The sequence below is a fragment of the Varroa destructor genome, unplaced genomic scaffold, assembly GCF_002443255.2.
Source record: "Varroa destructor unplaced genomic scaffold, Vdes_3.0 BEIS01000005.1, whole genome shotgun sequence".
NCBI classification, from domain to species: Eukaryota; Metazoa; Arthropoda; class Arachnida; order Mesostigmata; family Varroidae; genus Varroa; species Varroa destructor.
In genome coordinates this window covers 39,546,301-39,568,111 of record NW_019211458.1, presented here as the reverse complement: position 1 = coordinate 39,568,111, position 21,811 = coordinate 39,546,301, and the positions used below count along the sequence as shown (strand labels likewise).

At 41.6% G+C, this 21,811-nt stretch overlaps 1 protein-coding gene across 50 annotated transcripts in view; it reads right to left on the bottom strand.

The window, feature by feature from the left end:
* Positions 1 to 21,811, bottom strand: part of LOC111250825 (uncharacterized) — a 135,137-nt gene that overhangs the window by 11,651 nt on the left and 101,675 nt on the right. For 49 of the 50 annotated variants that reach the window (XM_086989886.1, XM_086989901.1, XM_086989907.1 and 46 more), the window contains exons 4-9: positions 13,168 to 13,360; positions 11,245 to 11,484; positions 10,588 to 10,810; positions 5,238 to 5,421; positions 4,233 to 4,483; positions 2,599 to 2,924 (exon numbers count right to left, since the gene is read on the bottom strand). In XM_086989886.1, the coding sequence (XP_086846012.1) occupies positions 2,599 to 2,924; positions 4,233 to 4,483; positions 5,238 to 5,421; positions 10,588 to 10,810; positions 11,245 to 11,484; positions 13,168 to 13,360 (1,417 nt within the window). Of the gene's footprint in view, positions 1 to 8; positions 773 to 2,598; positions 2,925 to 4,232; positions 4,484 to 5,237; positions 5,422 to 10,587; positions 10,811 to 11,244; positions 11,485 to 13,167; positions 13,361 to 21,811 lie in introns of those variants that run through there. The other variant, XM_022806631.2, reaches the window with a different exon arrangement.

Here is a 21,811-nt window from a genome sequence, read left to right as displayed (position 1 = left end):
TGACCGTTAGCAGAACAGGAGGGTAGCAGCGTTAGAGGGCAACGAACGCAGTAACGTAGTGGAGACACGTTAGATGGAGAACGGACGAATTAGAATAGTCTTTATGGTGACGCTTATATTTGGTAGGTTGTTAGTCGATCTATTAGTGGTGGTCGAAGCTCGATTTCAACGTGTATGGACCCGGCAGTCCTGAATGTGTCATGAGACTGCTCCTGAATGCTCTAACGGTGTATCAGGGCACTCGTTGATTCGACACACAATGTCAGCCAATGAGAAGGTGCTAGTCGTTGTTTTACCACATTGTACAATTGATTAAAGCAACCCCTGGCTTTTCGTCCTACCAGAGACGCTTGTTGATGTAGTCGTCGCTTTTTCGGAGAGCCCCGCTTGCCAATTCATCGTCATTCCACATCGTTGTGGGCGAGGAAATTTTGGGGCGTGGTAAGCCGTCGGTGGCAATAGTGCGGGTTTCGAATATTGATGAAGTGCTAGATCATCGACTTGGTGAAGCGTACCGTTTCACCAGCATCGTCATTGTCTGGTCGTCTTTCGCGAATATCAGAATGCATAACTTTCATTTCGAGGGTGAATATGTCGTCATTCTTGCAGTTCTTACTCTTGTTGTCGTTATTGTCTCAATCAGCTGGCTAAATTTTATCTGAATACGCTAAGCGACCGGCGACTGGGGTGAAGGCGGGGACTCGTCGAAAGACTTGACCTTTTCGGCCAGCTTCCAACAACCGTTTAGCCGCGCCAGATGCGGCACCCGGCGCTAGAACGGACACGAGATACACAACAATACGCACAATACATAGATATACACACGTAAAAAATATTCGTTTTTTTCCGTGGCAGTTGAAGTGGGCGCAGCAGCATAGCATCTTGCCGTACGCCATTTTGTTTCGTGGAAAACTTGGACACACGTCTTTACTTATTTACATTCCTCTGCATTTTTTTCACTTCGCAATTATCTTAGATGCGTAAACAACAGAGTAAGTTGGTGCCTCCTTTGTTCATTGTCGATACGTATTTTAATGTCACTAATAAAAATATATAGAGCAAAAAAGATAAAGCAAAGAAAAATAGAGGAACACAAGCAAGGAACTGCAAAGCTGCTATACGGAAACCTGGAACACAGCGTTTCTTACTAGATGCATTCTCGTAGCTTTGTCTGCATCCTCTGGTATCATTAGGTCGCGAAAAACTTTTGGCCATGGCACTGAGAGGCCAACAGAGGAATACCCCTTTCCCCCTCCCCAAAGCATTCTATATTGCCTGAATACTTCAACTAAAACTTTCTAAAAACTGGAATTCAAGTGGCCTTCGGAAACAAGATCATTTCCATTTTAATGATGAAAAGAGAGCTCCACAGACGAGCAGACTACGATAATCTCTTGTGTAAGTATCTGCTAGCAGACTCACGCAGATAGAGGTCTGAAATGCCTTGCTTCGTGGTAAGCGATTTTCCGAACCAGATAAACCATTTACATTTATATTTTAACATAGGTAATCTTGTTAGATATGGTTATTTTTTATCATCATATGCACTATCTGCTAAAACCAAAAATATCGTTATCCTCAAGCAACCTGCATTTCGTAAGACATACCCATTGTCGCGCTGCTTTTTTGACTTGTTAGTATGCCCATCTACCAAAAAGTAAGCCGTAAACGTACATTTGTACGTGTATATATCTGACGATAGGCACTTAACGCACAGAGTATAGGCTAGTTAAAGCACATTCTGTATGAATGACTATGTACGTAGGCAATATTATTCCTAGAATAGGACACTCGCTTTCTTAGCTTTTGTAATTTGCATTACTGGTTTAAGTTGATATAGTTTTGAAAACAAAACCTGCTAATTTCATAACGACATTGATTAGAAGCTTAATTTGGCATTTTACAAAATAGTCGCCATATATACATATATATATATATATATATATATATATATAGTGTCAGCTTGACAGTTCGCTGACTGGACACTCCTTTGTCGGTTTCTGTGCAATACAGCGGTGACAAGGGCAGAAACTGGTCTAAAATAAAGCCACTACAACTAACTTTGCGTCACGAAGACAATAGATGCTCATAGAATTTCGATAAGTACTATGATACTGTTCGTCAGAAGTTTCTTACCAACTGGATAATCCTGGCCGGCGTACACATGAATTGAAGTTAAACAGGCAGGTGAATTGTTAGTGTGCAATGTTTCCGGCATTTTATGATCAAAATCGAAGAACGTTTCGGATAACGAGATGTTGGCGGAAAACGAATACAAATCACAATGAAGCTTTGGTTTGATGGCCAAGTCAGCCTAAATCGGTGAGATAGTTGATACAGTATAAGCATAGTACAGTATAAAGATTAATCTTTTGTTGTGTGTTGACGTTTGTGTCGATGGTACGTTACGTACGATACGAAAATGCATAAAAATAGCCAGATTCACATAGGGTTTATATGCACGGTATGCATGTAAACGATAAGAACGACCCGTGTCTCGCCGACGAGTGTTAACGTGAAAGGGTTAATCAGAGACGTGTAAAGAATAAAGAAGGTGAACGAAGTAGCAAACCAGGCTGTGTAATACTCTTGCCTTACCTTGAGCAAGTCCCCGTCGGAGTGTTGACTGACAACGATACTGGGGTCGATGCCGATCTTGTTGAGTCGTTCGGCAGCGATGGACTCCATGGTCCGCCTGACAAGCGGGTACTGATCAAGTACCGTATTGAAATGCTCAACAGACAAAGAGAACAAATTGCAATAAGTCTCGGCCCGAACGGACGCCACTCGTCGCGCGTTAGTCAAGAGACAGATCTCGCCAAAATATGAACCGTCACTTAAGCTGGTCGCAACTTCCCCGCCCGCCGTCACGATATCGACGATGCCCTCCTGGATAAAGTACATTTTTGTACCGATGGTACCCTCTGAAAATGTCACCATCCAGATACAAACACCAAAAACGAATCCGCACAGACAGAGGTAACGACAAAGGGACAAAACAGCAGCAGCAGCAGCAGCAATGAAAAGCACGAATGTTAACGTGGTGTCTGTCCGTCCGCATGCATACAGGATAAAAATAGAAAGAAGGAGTAGAAAAAACGCAGTTCACCCAGTTATTTCGTGTTCACTTAAAGGTATATATGGCTGTATGAAGCGAAATGAGGAAAAAAGGCGTTATTTTTTTAAAAGAAAAAACAGGTGGCCGATATATGTTCTTTGTCAATTCAGCAGTCAACTTCAGTGGGTGCAATCGAGAAGTGGAAGACGCTGCCGCTCCAATGAACGAAAGACACATTGTCAGGCGGCTGTGCAAAAAAGCCGCAGGCCTCACAGGCTTTGCTCGTCAAGTGTCCTTTCAAGTCTATCGATGACGGAATCTCAGAGAAAATGATTGGCCTCTCAACACGTAGACTCTACAAAGTTACTTTCACTTCGACAGAGCACAACTTGGCCTGGCTGCTGGCCCTTCTCTAGCACGTAAGATTCAAAAGGCTTGTTTGCAAGAAAAGGCCGACGTTCCACATTGTTACTTCATCTCTCAGGCTTGCGCACAGACATATATATATATATATATATATATATGCTTAACGATTATTCGTAGGAAACGTGTTGAGTTTAGAGAGCAAGGATCGTAATTGCGCCCAATAAGTGATTACAAGCTAAAAAAAGGTAAAGAGCGCTTCGTCTCTGCCGAAATGAAGGCCGTAATGAAAGTTTCGTACATTTCTACATTATATTCCCTTAAATTTTTAGTTTCTGGTTTCTATTGTGAAAAACTTTGAAGTTTTAATGCTATTATTATTTTCATTGTTCTTTAATTTCAAAATGTATCCTAGCACTGTATTCCTCTAGCATATTATTAAAACTTACGAAATTTACGACGCAAATAGAGAGTCCAGAATCGGATTGGAGGACTTCGAAAATGCAGCGTTTTACATCCCTTGGATCTTCTATTATAGTAAAGAGAAACTTCGGCGGCTTGTTGTTTTATCTTTGTAAATCGATAACCTTGGCCTTACAATACAATGCTCTGCGCTTATACTTGCGCAATCAGACTTCTCGCATATGCCACTGCGTACTCAAATACTACCCAAATATTTAACTGTATATGTACATGTATCGTATTTTCTACAAGTATTTTGATTCCATGATCGTATTTATATGGCATGCAAAATTTTGAGACAAACATCCACCTGCTGCGTACGAGATAATGAGAAGGATGATTACGGTACCTTTTATTATGAGGTCTCCAGGCTGGTACACTTCATACTTGAGTTTCGTCACAACATCGGAGACGAAATCGGGATCGGCATTCGCGAAGAACGGCACGGATGCGACCAGAGAGCGACAGTTGTAGTTAACTACGTCTTCATGCAGCCGCTCAGAGAGCTCGTTCAAAATATCGTCTTCGTTGAAAAATTTGCCCTGGTATCGGTGCTCGAAGTAATCTGCGATGCGTTGACGAAGGTCCCTTGGAAGTTTTCTATAAACATACGCATTGAGAGATACGAGGCATGAAAAGACGCCGCCAACAAATAGCTAGCGTACTACTATTGTGTCATGTTTTGCGTGAAAACGTCGATATTCTTTTAAGGATAGAGAAACAGGGTCGCCACCGGAGCGTGTGTGGTTATAGCGTCGTTACCTAATTGATCTAGTTTACGTTCACACAATTATATCAGAATAACCAGTAACTAGTAATTCTGTCAGGCAATAAAGTTTGCATTTAATCGCATGTTTCTTCTATGAAGAATTTTGTCAACGCCAGCCAGCAAATATAAATATATATGTAAAGGTAACACTACCATCAGACACGAACGGTCCATGCGTGATTAGGACTATCGTTCGATTTCTACTTGTCGTCGAGACCGATAGAAGTTGTCCAGACTTGAAACTAGCAGCAGACTTGTTACCACATTTTTGTACCAGCATAGAACGGCAAGCACTACGATTCACTGAAGCTGTGCAATGCCGGGTCTCTGTCGTCGATCTCAGCTTCAGCAAATTCAGCTGCCTTACTGATCATTATAACGAGCATTAGGTTGCTGCCTGGTGATACAAGGACAAATTGATTGCATAGACGTACGCCTTCAACTAAAGTGGACAATAGTCGCGTGAGTGCCACTGGTTGTAAAGGACAAACGGAGTTTATCTGCAAATGTAGGCGCTCTCAAATACTATTCATCTAAAGCACATGTGATGAAAGCTGCTTGAAACAGTCGAGCAGTCCAACTTACCTATAAGCCATGTACTCTTCAACTTGTTTTAACTTCTCTCGGTAATGTCTCCTGGAGGAGTCGAGCGATTGGATGAGGTTGGTAGTGTGGCCGAGAAAAAGGGCATAGCATGTGGCGCCAGAGATCATTGAAAGTAGGGTAAGCCACATGTCGGTTACCGACTGCGGCGGGAAGCGCCCATACCCTGTCAAGAAGATGCAGGAATAGCAAAATCACTGTAATTATGGTGTTCAAGTCTCGTTTTAACACGTGCTATAAAAAGTTAGGAAATATATATCTTCAGTAGCTAGGAACATTCAGTTCTAAATAACCTTCATCATTGAATTGGCTGCGCTATCCCTACGAATTCATTTGGAAACGAATCGGCTATTTATCTAGGATAATAACTAGCGGATCTACTCATTCGTTATTTTACAGTTATACTATTTGCTAATGTATCATTTAGGCATGAGATTTATATTCTTAATAACGATAATAACAACGGAATATAAGATTGTATGGTGCAAAAATTTATTTATTACGAAAATGAATGATGCTGTGGTCCAGAGATCTCTAAGGACTGTTGATAATAGCCATGTGTGACCTACCGAAAATTGTCGAATACCTTCTGATTTGTGTGTCTAATTCGGCTGTGAAATGTCTTTTCTAATGGCAATGTTTAATTTTTCAAAGGGTTCCTAACAACATAAAGGGACAAGGCCAAGCCAAAAATCGCATTTCAAAATTGGCGCTAACTGAACGATAGGTCACAGAAAACGTAACGATAACATCATTTTCTATAAACTATCGCACCTATGTGACCATTAGACCTATCTATAGTTGTGAATGCCTGTCAGTTCTCCTTGCCTGTTAGTGTTTTTCTTGCTGTCCTTGCAAATTTAATTCTAGTGATGATTCGATCTAAACTAGGCAGCGATTCATCGATAATCAATATAAGGAGTACAGTTACCAAGCCTCGTTTAGATTTGGTCTTTTCGATATTGTTGGCCTGAACAACACCCTATGTATCGGTAATCCGTCGTTTCTGAAAAAACTGGAACGGCGTTCGTGTCTAGACCTTTTTGACCCCGCCTGAGTAAACTAACAACGTTACCTATATATTAACATCCCAGTGAAATGATTATAGTGACTTTAATTGATACGATGCACCATGCAGCTGTTATGAAGAGGTCGTGGTATAAATCAACCATACCAATCAATGCTAGCCGCCAGTTTATTCAATGCTCCGTTTATTAAAACAGCAGAGGCATTCATCCTCCTTGACCTGAACGGTTCGGGCTTTGAGTGTTTCTGCATTACTTTCCCGCGTCGGCCTTTCTGAGAGCCGCACTGACAAGAAGCATTGAAAGACAATGCAATCTAAATAGAGTTCTTTTATTTATCTGTTGAACAGAGTCACCCGCTCGCAAAGTCAAGCGTCCTTCTCTCGCAGCGGTATTTAACCATTTGTCTCCCATGAAACAACATGGAACAGTTACCAGCTGTAAGATATCAGACTGTTAGAACAAAAAAATGGCTAAATGCTTGCGAGGAAATAGAACACAGCGGGTGAGCAAGCTATTGATGGCACCGCTGTGTCTTGGGAAACACGAGAGGGCTTTATTCTATATAGTCATTGCGTTCAACACGACTGCAGGCGGGGTGATGAAAGTGAAATTCATGTTAGGGTCATTTTGACATGAAATGCTGCTGATAAAGCAGCTCCATTGCTGATAAAGCTAACTGCTGTTGGTCTTCTTTAGATTTGTTAAAAGGGTACAGGACAGTAAATAACGTTATAATAAAATATGGAATGGGAAGTCCGAAGGAAGTGCATAGGTGAAATCCTCGGAGCCTTTTAGATGAAAGTATATAGATAGCACTTCCGATATACTAAATAGAAACTGAGAAGTCAATGAGTGGTCTTTAGTATCAGGGACCAAAATACGTATATCAATACAGCCACAAACAGAGATGTACTTAGACAGTTCAAAATGTTCTAATCTCTCGTTGCTGGCTGTTTCAGGACGCACCAAATGCTTATTTGAAATATGTCACTTCCCAATACAATAAAGCGACTGAGCAGCGTGACCAACAATCTGCTCTTAAGACAATATAAATTATCATGTTCATGTTATTTCTATTTGCGTGTATTTCTTCATATGTTGGTGTCAGTCACAAAACGATAACCGGTTCACCGCGATTTACTTGGTCTCTTCGTACATATCGATGTGGACCGCATTGATTTGGGTCGTCGAAAGCAGCTACGAGTATTTTATATTCAGCTGCATGACCTGAGAATCATTCTAATCAAACGTCTATTTTTCTTGTATATTAAAAATTAGTTGACATCCTTATGTTTTAGCCGTTTCATAGCTGCGTGGCGTTACTTTGCTACGATAGTGAAAAGCTCGTAATAGTAACGATTGAACTTTTTGAAAGACCCTAACGTCATTCTCTGTACCCCTAGCAGCACACCCGTGTCGACGTCAAACTTTTACGCGACGGGCTTTCCCCATTCAAACCGTGCTTTCATCTTCTGTTTTTCTCTCTTCAGGGTCCCTATACCACCTTCTGGAACGAACCTCCACCCTTGGCTAACAGACAGTATATGTGAGACTACTCGACTCTTCGACCAAACGAATACGTTCAAATGTCCCGGCGTCATTTCGAGCTGAGCAATCCGTCACTGCGCGCGCTATGACACAGGTCGCGTTGTTCAAGACGACACCTACGAAGCCCCCGAAGAAGCACTCGAAAGTATGCGCACAACACCAGATGTCGCTTTCTAAACTTACGAGAGATAAACAAAGCGATAAGAATAATCATTTATTATCTAAACATAAGAACTTTACATCTCTCAACGGACCTATGAAGTCCAGATAGCCTTCTCCAAAGGGTGGTTTGGAGTCGGTGCTGAATGAAAAATATCGCGCCCTTTCAGTTGTGCTGTCGGCCAATCTCGTACAGAACTACCACCTCTCGAACTCGCGATCCGACTCCGCTTCAGATAAGAAACACGCTCTTACAAGTTTCAACGTTTTTCATGAGACCGAGAAACTCTGCTATGCCTAGGAGTGGCAAGGGTGATCGTCTCTTCGACCTGGGGTAGGGGGATCAGGAGCAGTGTTCTTGCCCCCTTGACCTAGCATGTGATACCAGCATTGAACCCGTACACTGAAAAATGAGCTTCTCCCATCAGGCCTTGAGATTATCGTAAGCAATTGAGGGCCCTTTCAATGTGTTCTCCGCACCGTCGCTTGGTCGAGCCTCCCGTATATCACTAGCGGTCCGTCGTGACAAGGAGTTCTCGTTAGCATTGATGGTGTCCCTTACGTGCATACGTTACAACATTCCGCGCTCCTTTTTGTGATGTGGATCTGTATCGCCTTTAGTTCTGTTTCACTGGCGTCCGTTTGCATTATTATCTCCAATTCTGGCGGAAATAACACCGAGCGGGCCAAATGCTATTGAAATCACTGGTAGATCGATTGATGATATAGTGTTTAGTGCTCGCTAAGGTAAAAATTGGATTTTTAATCCACGCCTAATCTTGGCGGTAGGAGGCAGGACCTGACAAGCTCCCTGATCATCGCTACGGTGGGTAGGGTTTGCACTATCTGAATCTTCTCAGAGTCTGGAGAAGCTCTAAAAGCTGTAGCCGTCTAGTAGTTGAAATACACTATTGTTTGAATCGCAAAGGACCATTTCTTGATTATCAATGGAAATTCGCCAGAGTCGATGGCCAATGGCATCTCGTTACGGTGTGTTACATGAGTGTTGAAGTCGCTAGATCAAACTATAATTAAATTTGCTTTGAGAAAAGCGAGTGCATTCACGAGACCAAAAAGCATGAGCTCAAACTACTAGAGGCCTTACCTAAGTACCTCAATCGTGAAGACGTACGCTAATCTGCTATTGTTTGTTGATCAGATCCACTGTGCTGAAATAGCGGCTAACTGTGAGAGTATCAATAGCGTCTTAGCTATGTTACAATGAATAAACGTGATTGCGTTAAGTCTACGGTAGACAGAGTCACATCCTCGGATCCTTTCCCACGAGATATGTTGATGGGCTGAAGCATATTGCGGTTTCGTATAGATTGGCTGTACATCGCGGGCTGCTATCACGTATTGGTGGTATGTATATGTATATTTACTTTTTATTCCATTTTATTAGTTTGGACTTTACACGGTCACAGAAGATGCTCTAGTCCGTTGCACGAAATGACGGTGCTTACTTTATGTCAACTTGGCCCTTAGTCCGAGAATACGAGTAGAAGCATTTTCTCCGTCGTTGCCGATCTGAATGTAGCATATTCTGCTTGGTCTTTTCTCTTAATGGAGAGATTGCCATCTTTTCGGCCGACACATGACACGTACTACGAAGACTTTGCGAGCCCGTCGAGCTGAAGCACAGCATTTGGAAGTTCGGTTTAAACCATCTAGCTGATAGAACCCGTATAGATGCCAGTGACAGTGTATAAGAATTGCATAACAAATATAATTAATCCGTTTACTTAGTAAACTGGAATCTTCTTGACAATAGTGTTGTCTTTCTCATGAAAATGAATTATTAAGATATATATATATATATATATATATATATATATATATATATATATATAATGTATGGCAACTAAAGCTTATTTAAGGACGAATCCAAATGGCGCCGGCAGTTAATTCGATTGAGACATATAAAAGAAGTTGGAGTGGGAGTTGACATCGTCGATTGAGAATGACGCTTATGTATACGTATATGATGAATAAGTCGATCCGTGGCATGTATGCCAGCCCTCCGGAGAGCCAATGAAAGATTTAACGACACCATATAAAGCTTAGAAGGTTCATCAAAGCGGGCGCGTCTCATAACGTAAGCACCGCAACTCATGTCCAAAGAAAAAACGTATTGGTCCAAGGTCTAACGTTTGTGGAAAGCTATTATATTACGTACAAATGAGCTAGGATATTTTGTTACATAAATTAAATAAACTAACTGCCAAACGTAAATATCAATTTTTTACCTTAAAAAGATATAATATCTTACTAAAGTTTAGTTATGACTCGAAATTATTCATTGTTTATATCAATGCTTAGTATATATCGTATCCTCTGTTATCGTAATAAAATAAATTTCTGCTTGTCATTGTGTCGTATTGTTGTACATGCTTTCCGTACTTGTAGTACATATCATTCACAAAATACTCGGCATTTTTCAGTTACATTAACTAGCCAAGTTGAATTTTGAAAGGGAAGCAACTGCAAAATCGGTCCTTTTAGAAAAGGACCTGTTGTTTGCAGTAAATAATAGGTATGACTTAGCATTATAACACAAAGATGTATAGTACTACTTATTTATCAGTTATACTTACCTATACACAGCATATGCGACATGGCCTTAAATAGGGCCCACGAGTATTGTTCAAACCAATCTTTCTTGGCTAGGTCGTTGATTGTGACCCAAGAGTTATTTGGGAACCCTTGCAGCATCGGTACGAGGAACTGAAGGCACCCACTCCAGTGGCCGATTAATAGCATCATACAGATGAGGTTGATGATTTTCATGAACACTGACGCCATGTTGAGGAAGTATACCTAAAGGGGAAAACGTGAGGGCGCACTTTTATAGCTATATTCGATTACTATATTCTTTAATGGTAACCGTTTGCAATAGGTTAACCCGTTCTTGGGAACCTAGGCCCAACAACACAAACACCTATATATGTTGCGAGAATGCCACTGCTGGAAAGGGCTGAGCTGAATATTCAAGTACGTCCGAATACGTAAACCACAGAACTTTCCCACTGTGTGTTTTCGAACAATAAATCAATCATCTTCTATTTATTTATTGAAACGCTGCAGCAACAATTTGAAGTTGTTGGAATAATTAATAAAGCACGCATGCATTAAGCGGTATTATCCTAACCAGAGCAGGCCGAACCATATTTAGCTTTTTTCTTTTATTGTAATTTTACCATCGCATACGAAATATATTAAGGATGACCTTAAGCGGTGTACTTTGGACAAACCTCCTCCCACTGGTTAACATATCGGACCAATCTGGAGAGGCGCAGTAGTCGAAGAAGGCTCAACATTTTGGCAAAGCGGAGTATTCTCAACGCACGCCCTGCCTGCAGATAGGTGTTAACGTCCTGGTAGTCCTGGATGAATATGAGAAAGATGTAGTCGAGAGGAATCGAGGAGACCAGATCTAAGAAAAACCACGACCGGATGTAATGGTGTGCGATCTCCTTCGGTTCGAGAATCACCTGGTACAAGACGCGCGGTGTCATTAATCGATCACTAAGTAGTTAAGTTATCACTTCTGTACTGTCATGTATAGACTTGTTTCAACAAAATAGCGATAAGGGGACAATGTTGATACAACATGACCTGATAGTTTGCCTCTACCGATATGCCCTAGCGTAGGATTCCACGTAATCAACCTATTTACCTGCAAAAATACCTAAAACTAATTTAGATGAAGTAGGGATAGAGGATGAAGATGTAAGAAGCTACGGGAGCAGCGCGTGCTTGGCGTGCTCCATGCACGGTGAACACACGATTCAGTGTTAATCACTGGATCTGCCAGTACCGATCAATTGAATTGTTTTCAAGTGTTTTGTACTAGTTCATATATTGAAATGCTACCATATGGCTATTTAACTTTAAGCCGTTGAAAATCCTTGTTTATTTACAGAGAACAATAATTGTTTTCAACGATCGGTCGAATATGGCAGAAACAGGTGTTCGTAGGTTTAATTTTAATCACTCTCCATGCTCTGTAAAAAGTCCGTTAACCTTTGATGTTATTTGAACTAAGGCTTAAAGGTATGACGGTGATATTATTCAAAAGGCGGTTCCTTTCGACAATTCTAATTTTTGGTGTTTTTTTCTTTTTATTTGTATGATATAACCCTAACAACAGCATGCGCTCTAGTATCGTAGACAACATAATCAGCATATGCCAGTAAGTGCATGCCCTATATTATTCCGGGTCTAAAATGCCAGTTTACAATATCGTACGTATATGGATAACGACATTCTCTTATGTACGCTCTCAGGTTCTGAGCGGAAGCAGCGCAGAGATCGATTAGCTAGCTCAACTTGGTCGCCTCGATAATGTGTATCGACCCACCATAAAATAGATGAGCTTAAAGTCGTCAAAAATCGAGAAGTTCACTTCAACCCATAACGCAGATCAATAGTCCTGTGCCCGGCTAGTATGCAGGGAACAAAACTTTCAAGAAATCGGAACACAGCTTTATTGCTGTTATCATCACGGGTGCTTCGCTCTGACATAATATATGGACAAAACCTTATACAATAAGGTAACCGCTATATAATGTCGATTCGGCGCATAGGGTCAACTCAGAAATTCGGTTGGATTGAAGGTGAGCGGGTGTCTAGCCGTGATGTGTGCAGATGCCTCTTAGGTGTGCCAGGACAGACTGTAAAATCGAGCGAAATATTTGCCCTTAGCGACATTCAAACACCGTACCGTGATCGTCTTTAGTACATACATACAACAATTCGTATATTAGCAAAACATCGTTGAAAGTATTGTTTCTTTTTGCAGAGCGCCGTGGCGTTTCTAATCGACCATTTCCGTATCGCTCTTTCTTAGCCGTCACTATTATTATTAGTTGACATATCCACTTCAATGTAAACAACAGAGAATCAACATCTTTGCTCGGGCTTGCTTCAAGTACATGCAATAACACAAAGACTGAAGTCAGTTTCAATCATCGATTTGTTATATTCTTTGTTCGAGCTAGTTACTAAGCGCGTATAACACGTTCAAGGACGATATCGAAATGCGTAGCTAGCTGTCGTCTAAGCGGTCGGTGACGACTAAACGTATAAGAAAATAAACATTAGCTAACTTATTTTTGAAAAGGGAACATGGCAGAGGATTTGGAAAAGTAAAGAAATTTGTTTCCGTCACTTACTTGTTCCGAGTTGTCCTGATTCATGATGCCCGTGCGGAAGTTAACAACGATATCTAAGAGGAAGATTGTGTCCGATAAGCAGTTGAACGCTATCCACCGCGCAGATAGATCGTCGTTAAAAAACGAGATGGCCACAGGAAGCACGATCAGGTTTGCCACGAGTAACGTCAGCATGCACAAGTCCCAGTAGAATCTGCGACGAAACAGAAATAATCAAAACAATCTGTATAAATAGCTCATAGGGACGACTAGCTATGTTAATAATTCAAATATATATTCTGCACGGATTTCTCGCGCTGAAAAACGTGAACGTTCCACAAAATTTCTACAATTTCCCACTGCGTTTTCCGGTTGTGGGAAAATAGTTGGCGGTCGATTTCCCCACAATTCCTATAGAGTGTACGCGTAAACACTAAAGCATCACATCATATCATGTAGTAGGAAAATCTTGTTTATGAACGTTTCTCGTAGCTCGTATATATAGTCCGGCAATGAAGTTACTGTTATTTGAGCAGTAGCAGTATTCGATCTGCTAATTTAATTTCTTTTTGAAGATGTCACACAAAAACTTTTGCACAATAGATTGCTATGCATGAATTCGCATCGATCTTTGATGGCAGTCATCGCAACCTCCACAGACACCATTTTCAGTGGAAAAGAAATCTAGAGCCTAAACGAAGTTTCGTCCTTAAGGAAGCCTGGGTAGATAGTCGAGTGAACAGATCAGAGAGCCTGGGACGTATGATTGCTTCGTTACGGATTTCCTTTACGACTTCATTCACCCTTTGCTTGTAGCCTCGAAATTATATAACCAAGACTATACCGGTATTCTACACACAGAGCTGCCTTATTCCCTTCAAAAGATCCCACTATCTTTTCCACTTTACGAGATAGTAAAGGTACGAAACAAACATATTCATGTAGTATTTGGCTCACTTCAGCTCATTGTCAAATGCTATAACCAATGCATTGATTGGCAAATTCTATTCAACCGTTCCAGCACAATGCAACGCTCACTCACGCCTTGAATTCGAACAGCGTCCTTGTGCACTCGTCAAGTTACGTACGAGCTAAGGTTGCATAAGTTACATAGGCGGTAACGGATTTTCTAACAAAGGGGTTATGATTGTTCAGACGGATTACAAAACACACTCAGGCACTACAACAGACATTTTCAGCCAACGAATGTTTTCGTCGTGAGCCTGAATATGTTAGCTCTCTTATGTGAACCTTAAACAGCTCATGGTACATATAAATCTGTGGAATAAAGAGACCTATAATTGAGGTAAAACTTGCGTTCATTGGAAGAATTCATTTTTCAGATTGCATAAACATGCAAAAAAAACTTAGATTTCAGATGTGCTTCAATATCGATTTGTATCGATCGACCTTCTATCGTATCTTTTAGAATTTCTCCCATCGAAGACAAGAGATTCTACGCCCTGTAGGCTAACTCTTCATGCAGCACTATGCTTTTCTGTAGATCTATTTTCTCACAGATTTTCCCAAAATGCTCCTCATTTGCCAACTTTGCCTTGTTACATCGCTCTTGTCAACACCAACGCGCCCTCTCGACAAATGGTTATACCCGTTCTCTCTAGCTAACTTCACTGGCTATTTTATCGTGAAAGTCAGTTGACGGAGATGTTGATTAGCCGATACCACTGCTAAATCAAAGCGCCCTACTTTCCATATGCGGCTTTTACCAATTTCTTGGAAAGGCTCAAGTGGATTCTCTTTTAGAAAGCGGTATTGGAGGCTGAGGTATGGTATGTCAGGCGGCAGTGTCGCCGCCTGGTTATTGTTATCTCTGACACCATCGGGACTAGACTCATTTCGCATCGGCATATCCGACAGACGGGTTCTACTCAGGCAAGCGTTTGGGCAGGCTTTTTTGTATCACACACATGTATTTGGTTTGTAACCGAGTAGTGGTCGACAAGCGCAGCGTTGGAAGGGCCTGCTGGAGTCTGATCAGGGGAACGTTGCACATATAAAGTGCGGAGTGAGATGATGGCTGACAAGCCGGTCCTCTACACATCGTACTAACTGAGTTCCCGGCACAGTAGACGCGGCGGCAACAACAGCAGTAGTAGCAGCGAAGGCTTATGACTAACGTATGGCGATTGCAGGGAAACGCCTGTCGGAAGGTAACAAGATAATGTTAACGAATGAAAACCTTCACTGAGGGAGAAGTGAGGAAGAATGGACTATTACCGCCGTTCTTCGCAACACACTCTCCAGCCACAAGCTTAATCCGCAGTCGAATCGCGCGATCAGACGTGGACCAAAGTAGAATCAACTGACGCTTTTGTACTGAAACACAGAGCCAAAAACGGAAGTTGAGTTTCGCGGCGCCAAACATTATAAGGCTACAATATGGTGGCCCTAAAACGCGACTGAAGCCTGCACGAAAAACTCTTTTATGAGCTGTTTTCATAAGCGAGGATAGGATACGACAGTAGAAGGAAAACTTTAACTGCGCTACATAGAAGCTTCCTTTAGTCTCTATCCTCAATTTACATATTTATAAGTTACTTTCTTCCACAATTGATAATTAACTTTTATTTGCAACGAATGGATTGACAAGATCTCGTAACCGGCACACTGATGATAATAAAGTGGCCATGTGTTCGCTTACTAAAATTATACACACGTGCTGATCTACGTCCAAAACCAGGCATGAGTACACTCGGCTTCAAGCTGGTGCCAGCCATCGAAAACAGCGTTTAACGGTAGCGTCAGGCTTAAAACCCTCAACATTGAGGTATAAATTATAGATTCTCGTGTTTTCTAAAGCAATGCACTTCCTGACATGAGCTTTGAAATATTCAACATACCCAGCTCTAAAGGTGCCCATGAATTGAATGTTAAAAACTATGAATTTGTCTTCGTCAATGCTGTCCGTAGCTGCATGAATCAGTACAGTCATTCTGCACAGGTCCTTCCTACTTGGACTTGCAGCAAGGGAGCTGAGTCGGCCTACCTAGTTTGTTTGAGCTTAAACTCCGCAATATTACTATTGCGACTAGTTGTTTGTTGTTTGAATATATTTCAATTCCTGCAGCCGCAGATTAAACAGCACTAATATCTGCGATACTCTACGGTTGTTAACCTGGGGCCCAAAAAACGACGATAGGCAAGCGAACGATGTTAAATCAATTAGACTTTAAAGATCGAATTTAAATTTATACAGTCTGCATTTGCATCTCTATGCTTACATATAATAAAAATATCTGAAACGCTTTCCGTTGTGAGCAAGTATTATCACCGTCAGCAGCGGTTTACCTTAGAAAAGGCTAGAAGCCTCAAGATCGTAACGTATTTTTTTTCTTTCAGAGTGCCTGAGAAAGACATGGGAAATCGGTGTGTTTATATCGCGGAATTCCGGCCTCTGCATTTCGTTTTCTATACTGCGGCAAAACTTTTCCCGCCGATTCGTTGTCTAGGAAAGCCAATGGGTTCCCTCGGGTATTTTGGACTCAGGCTGTGGTTCACCCTGAGATTCAATAGCGCAGGATTACATCTGATGCCGAATAGAAACAATCAGTTAGCCAAGCATGCAGCACAACTTTCCGGTAGGCCATCACCAAGAGCTTGAAAAAACTCAGCAAATATAACTTATCAATTGTAGGCTTAGTTGAGTAATAAGATATCCTAAGGTAATTAGCATCCTTTGACCTCCGTATTACAAATTTTCATCTACCGCTCGGGACTGTACTGCTTTAAATATATTACTATTGGGTACGAACTAGATGATGATATTTAAGTTGGACAAATACTTGAAGTTTGGAGCAATCAACATAAGTTGATCGATAATTTGCGAACTCTCCATACAGTCATTCCTATGCCAGCCAAAGACTTATCTTACCACGAAAGACCATTCTACTTACCCCCAGGGTGTTAGGTAACCAAGTTTATACATGCTGTCTGTGCTGCTACATTTTTCGTTCATATCAGATTAAAGTAGAACCTATAATAGAAGTGGCAAGCTGGCTTCATGCTAGAGGTGCTTAGACCTAAGTTTGACAAAGCTTGACGCCTATTTTAACTAGCTGCCTGACAAGTAATCAACCGCTAATAAGAAATCACGTAAAACAGAGCGGTGAGCAATGCAAAGGTCCGTCGCGACGTAAATTTGGCCGTGGCTTAGTTAGAACTAACTGCAGACTCTTGAAAAAAGCCAGACCTTTTTAACTTCTATGATTTTTTGTCTGACGTGCTGAAGAAAACGGTCGTTCTCGAGAGTAGAACGGACTTCGTTTTGATATATATCCGCGACCGAAAATGTTTTGGCCTGATCTTCTGAATGATCATGCCGTTCAAATAATGAGCGAGATGAAAAAAATTACGTCATCAAACAATCGACGCTGCATTTTACTTAAAAGATATTCTCTATGTAGCAAATGGCTTTGGCGAGTACGTAACTGTTAGAAGCTTACTATACAGTAAACGGTACGCAGTCCAACACCAAGTACCGACGGCGTATTGGTATACGCGTGCCCGCGATTACACCAGTGGCCAATGTTATCTGCGATTCTCAAGGTCAATCCCATCGGCGTTTCGGTGTATCATCCAGTGCATTACCACAGATAGCGAACCATGAATCATCTGACTGAACGAGCGCGATTTCCAATGAAGCAAGCGAATACTACAGGCGTTCTACGCGAGTAAACGAAGAGGGTTGAGTGGTCCCCTATGAAGGGAGCTACTAGAAAGACTTGGGGGCGCCGCCGCTACCCTGGGATGACAATCAAAACCAATGACCAATTCAGATTTGCAAGTTTCTCGTTTGAAACGAATCAGTGCGCTGGCTCATAGAATTCCTGCTGGGTTCATGCTTGAATTGAGCAGGAGATAAGCGAAGGCGGTAACCAGCGAACCAACTAACCAGAGTCGCTAATCTCAAATGCCCATTCAACCCTATGTTTTGGCGAGAATAATGTGCAATTTTCCCCATGTGGCGCATATTTTGCGAACCATTTACTCCCACATCGGGCGTGAAAGTGTTCATCCGACGATCGTATATAATTGTCCCGAGCAGGAGATTTCACATTGCGACACTTTACATTTTGGCGTACTATCGCGACCTGAAGGCTTTTATCGGGCTGTATTATTGTCGGGTGCATATAAATTAAAATATAGACTGAGAGCCGCTGGTTCAAGTCTCGCAATAAGACATATGTTCCTTAACTTCCCCCGCCCCCGCCGAACTTCAAGTTTATAAGCTTGGTTTTACAAAAGATGTCCACTGAACACAGGACAGTATGATATACATATATAACACGAAGTAGAGGGGTTGTATATCTGTATAGTTTAATATGTCATCTATGAATGACACTAGAAATATAGTCTATTTATTTTGCTAATCAATATTTAGCAACGCGTAGGGCTGCTAGCGAAGCTAAAAGGCAGAAACAGCCGTAAGGCATTAGCGAAACATTTATCGCAGATCTTTGATTTGATTCATAGGCTTTACACCGTATCTGTTTTAAGTAGCTCCGATCTTTTAAAAGGGGTTCATCTCCTTTAAATTGGCATTTTTGACGTCCAACTAAACTAATACGGGCAAGACGCTTGTCGTCCTGGCAACATGCCATTTCGTACAACAATAACCGGTACTGCAGATATAAATAGCTCTTAAGGCGCGTCCAGTGGAATGCCTTTCAATAAGTTCTGTATAATACCTGTTCAATCGTCGGAGGTTGAATGCGGGAACAATAAGAACACGAATATTTTCTAGTTTTTAGTAGTTGTATTTGTTTTCGGGTTCAATCGTCGTAGTTCTATAGCTTTATTCGAATCCAGCTTTTAGCATAGAAAAATGGCAACGAGTATGACGTAACGTATAACGAATTGTTTTGTAAAAATACCTGGCGAACTCAGGAACTAGCTGCCTGGTTCGACTGGTCGTAACGACAACAATAACAAGGACAGTACAGGACAGCTGGGGAGGCAATGAACAGGACCATATTATGGAATGTCCAGGCATTTTTACCATCGTTGGTGGTAACTGCCCTTACACCAGTCTGGCCGGTACGAAAAAGCAAAGATTTCGAGAAAGGCTAATCAGAGCTCAACGCTGTCGTCTTCCAACGCTCAGCTCCAAGGATGGTCAGTCCCAAATTTGCTCATCTTACCTACTTTTCCTCTCACCTCACATCGTCACCTGCGTTGTCCGTCCTGCCGTTGGCCGTGGTTTACTACCTTTCATTTACATTCATCCTTGTATCACATGCTCACACTTCAGCGCTACCGCATCCCGAATCTTTCTGTATCCGTTCTAGCACCCCCCAGCCTTATGGCGCCTCCCCTCAAAAAAATGGTCTCTATTGTTGCTTTTTCTACCGACGTTCTGTGAGCTTCAGTAACGGGGTAAACAACGGGGATCCTACCACGACAAGATATAGTAGCCTCGGGCAATGAGAGAGACGTTAGCGTGCGAGCTGAAGCTGCAGCGGGCTGTTCTACAGAAAACGCTATAGATGTAGGAAGGCAACCATGCAGAGTAGTCGCATACTTAAACGAGCGACGTAGCACAGCTTCGGACGAGAAGAACAACCACGCAGCCGGTGAAAGCAAAATTTTTGTCGAAACCTTCTTTGCGTTGCTTCTGCAGGTAGAGGCCCTAAATAGATAGGTAGGTAAGTAGGTGGCTCCGTTGCTCCTTTCGGCTGACGCGTAGTCCGTCCCCATCATGGGGCCGTTTCTGGTACGATAACTATCTACAATTACGATTCGATGAAAAGGACGGAAGCTCTAGGTCACAATTCGTCAATTTTGGTCTATGTAACATAACCTAGTTAGCGAATTTTCCAGAGACGCGCATTAGGCTTGCCTAAACCAAGAAGTGGTCAGATCGAATAGATAAGATGAAGCGTTCGAAGAGTCGTACGGCAAACGCGCTTGATCAAGACGTGAGCTCGATCTATTTTAAAGGATGGTAAACGCCCGTTAGAATCGATCACTAGTTATTTAAGGACATAGCCAACTTATTTTTAACATACTTCGTAATCATTATTTCAACCGATAAACACACTATGATATGTGATTTTAGGCCGCTCCTATTATTCGTCATCGATCGGCTTATTTACCTACAGTTTATTCTGCTACATATTGACTTTTAAACTTTCAAGTGTTCCCGTTTTTTATGACTTCGGTTCAGTCGTAAGCTGCAGATTTCTACATTATGACACTACATTGTCGCCATTTCTATGTTATCTGGTTTATTAACTATCTGAAACCGCTGGGACCGCTAACTCGCCGCATTGTCTCTCTACTATCAACGAAGAACTTCAGTAGCATTGCTTTCATATGTTAGATATTAATTTCAGCAAAAAATCACTACGATGTATTATCGTTCGAATCGTTTGTCTCAGCCATTTGCTATGCGTGCGCATATGTTAGGAAATTAGTGCAGGCCTTTGCCGTTATCGTTCCTTCCAAAGAAGATTTCTGCGGACTCTTTTTCTACTCACACGAAGAATGAAACTGCAGGAAGACAGCTAAATACACTTACCTGCCCTATTCAAAACTAATCATGTTCTGGGAATTATAGGGATTATTAGGAATACTTACACCTGCCGTCCGCTCTTGGCTTATCTAGGCTGTGAGCCCTGATCCGATAATAAAAGTGAACGCCTCACGACCCTCAATAACATGTATTTCCTTATGAGGTACAGTTGGCAATAATTGAGAATCTAGTCAAAGAGATAAGAGAGCTATCGTACAGCCATTTTATTACACTGCACAGCTTGGCCGAAGGCCCTTAAAGACATATTCTTCCATGCATTAAGCACAAGCATGTAGCAATTATTAGTAAATATGCATATGCAATGTATGCACATTTACTAATCCTTATATATATCTTACATATTCTAATAATTCCGCGGCTTTTGTCTCATTTCGCTTTATTATTTCACTCCTTCATTTCTATAGGGACGGGATATCGTTGAGCTCTTTATATCTCTGTGCTTAATTGCCAAAAAGAGTAGATTATTACGTTGCACATTTAAAAGGCGAGCCCCGCCTATCGACCGAACTTCAATTTACCTTGGGGGCGTGACTACACTTCTTTAAACATGTCCTTTCCTGATTCCTTCATACCTTTCTGAGGCATCTCCGAACAGCAATTTCCTTTGAGCCTATTTTGTAGTCAGTCGAACCTCAGCTGCGTCTTATATCTCATATTTTGCATATAACTCATGTTAAGTGTGTAGATTTATATACATTTATTCTCTAATGGCAAATTCTCCGATCCTAAGCTATTTCTAGCGTGGCTTACGACGCATTGATCTCCAATAACAACCAAGTAGCTTGCCTATTTTTGACTCGTTCACGTTTAGTCGGTAAACGACGAGAAAAAGCTAATGATCGCTCTACGTCATGCCTGCTATGACATTGCGTGATATTATCGGAAGTTTCAATAAGCAAACTTGTTCCATTTGCACTATTAAACTTACTGTGGTCGCAAATGCATAAGATTAAACTTCAGACTTGTGGTTTGTCGTACCACTTTATACAGATGTATTGGCTCGATGGTTTATCGTATTAGTCAGAAAATAGCGAGTTCCAGTATTTCGTATATAGTTGATGTAATATACTTTGAATCGAGTTGGCGCTCGAAACAACCACATATAGTCCC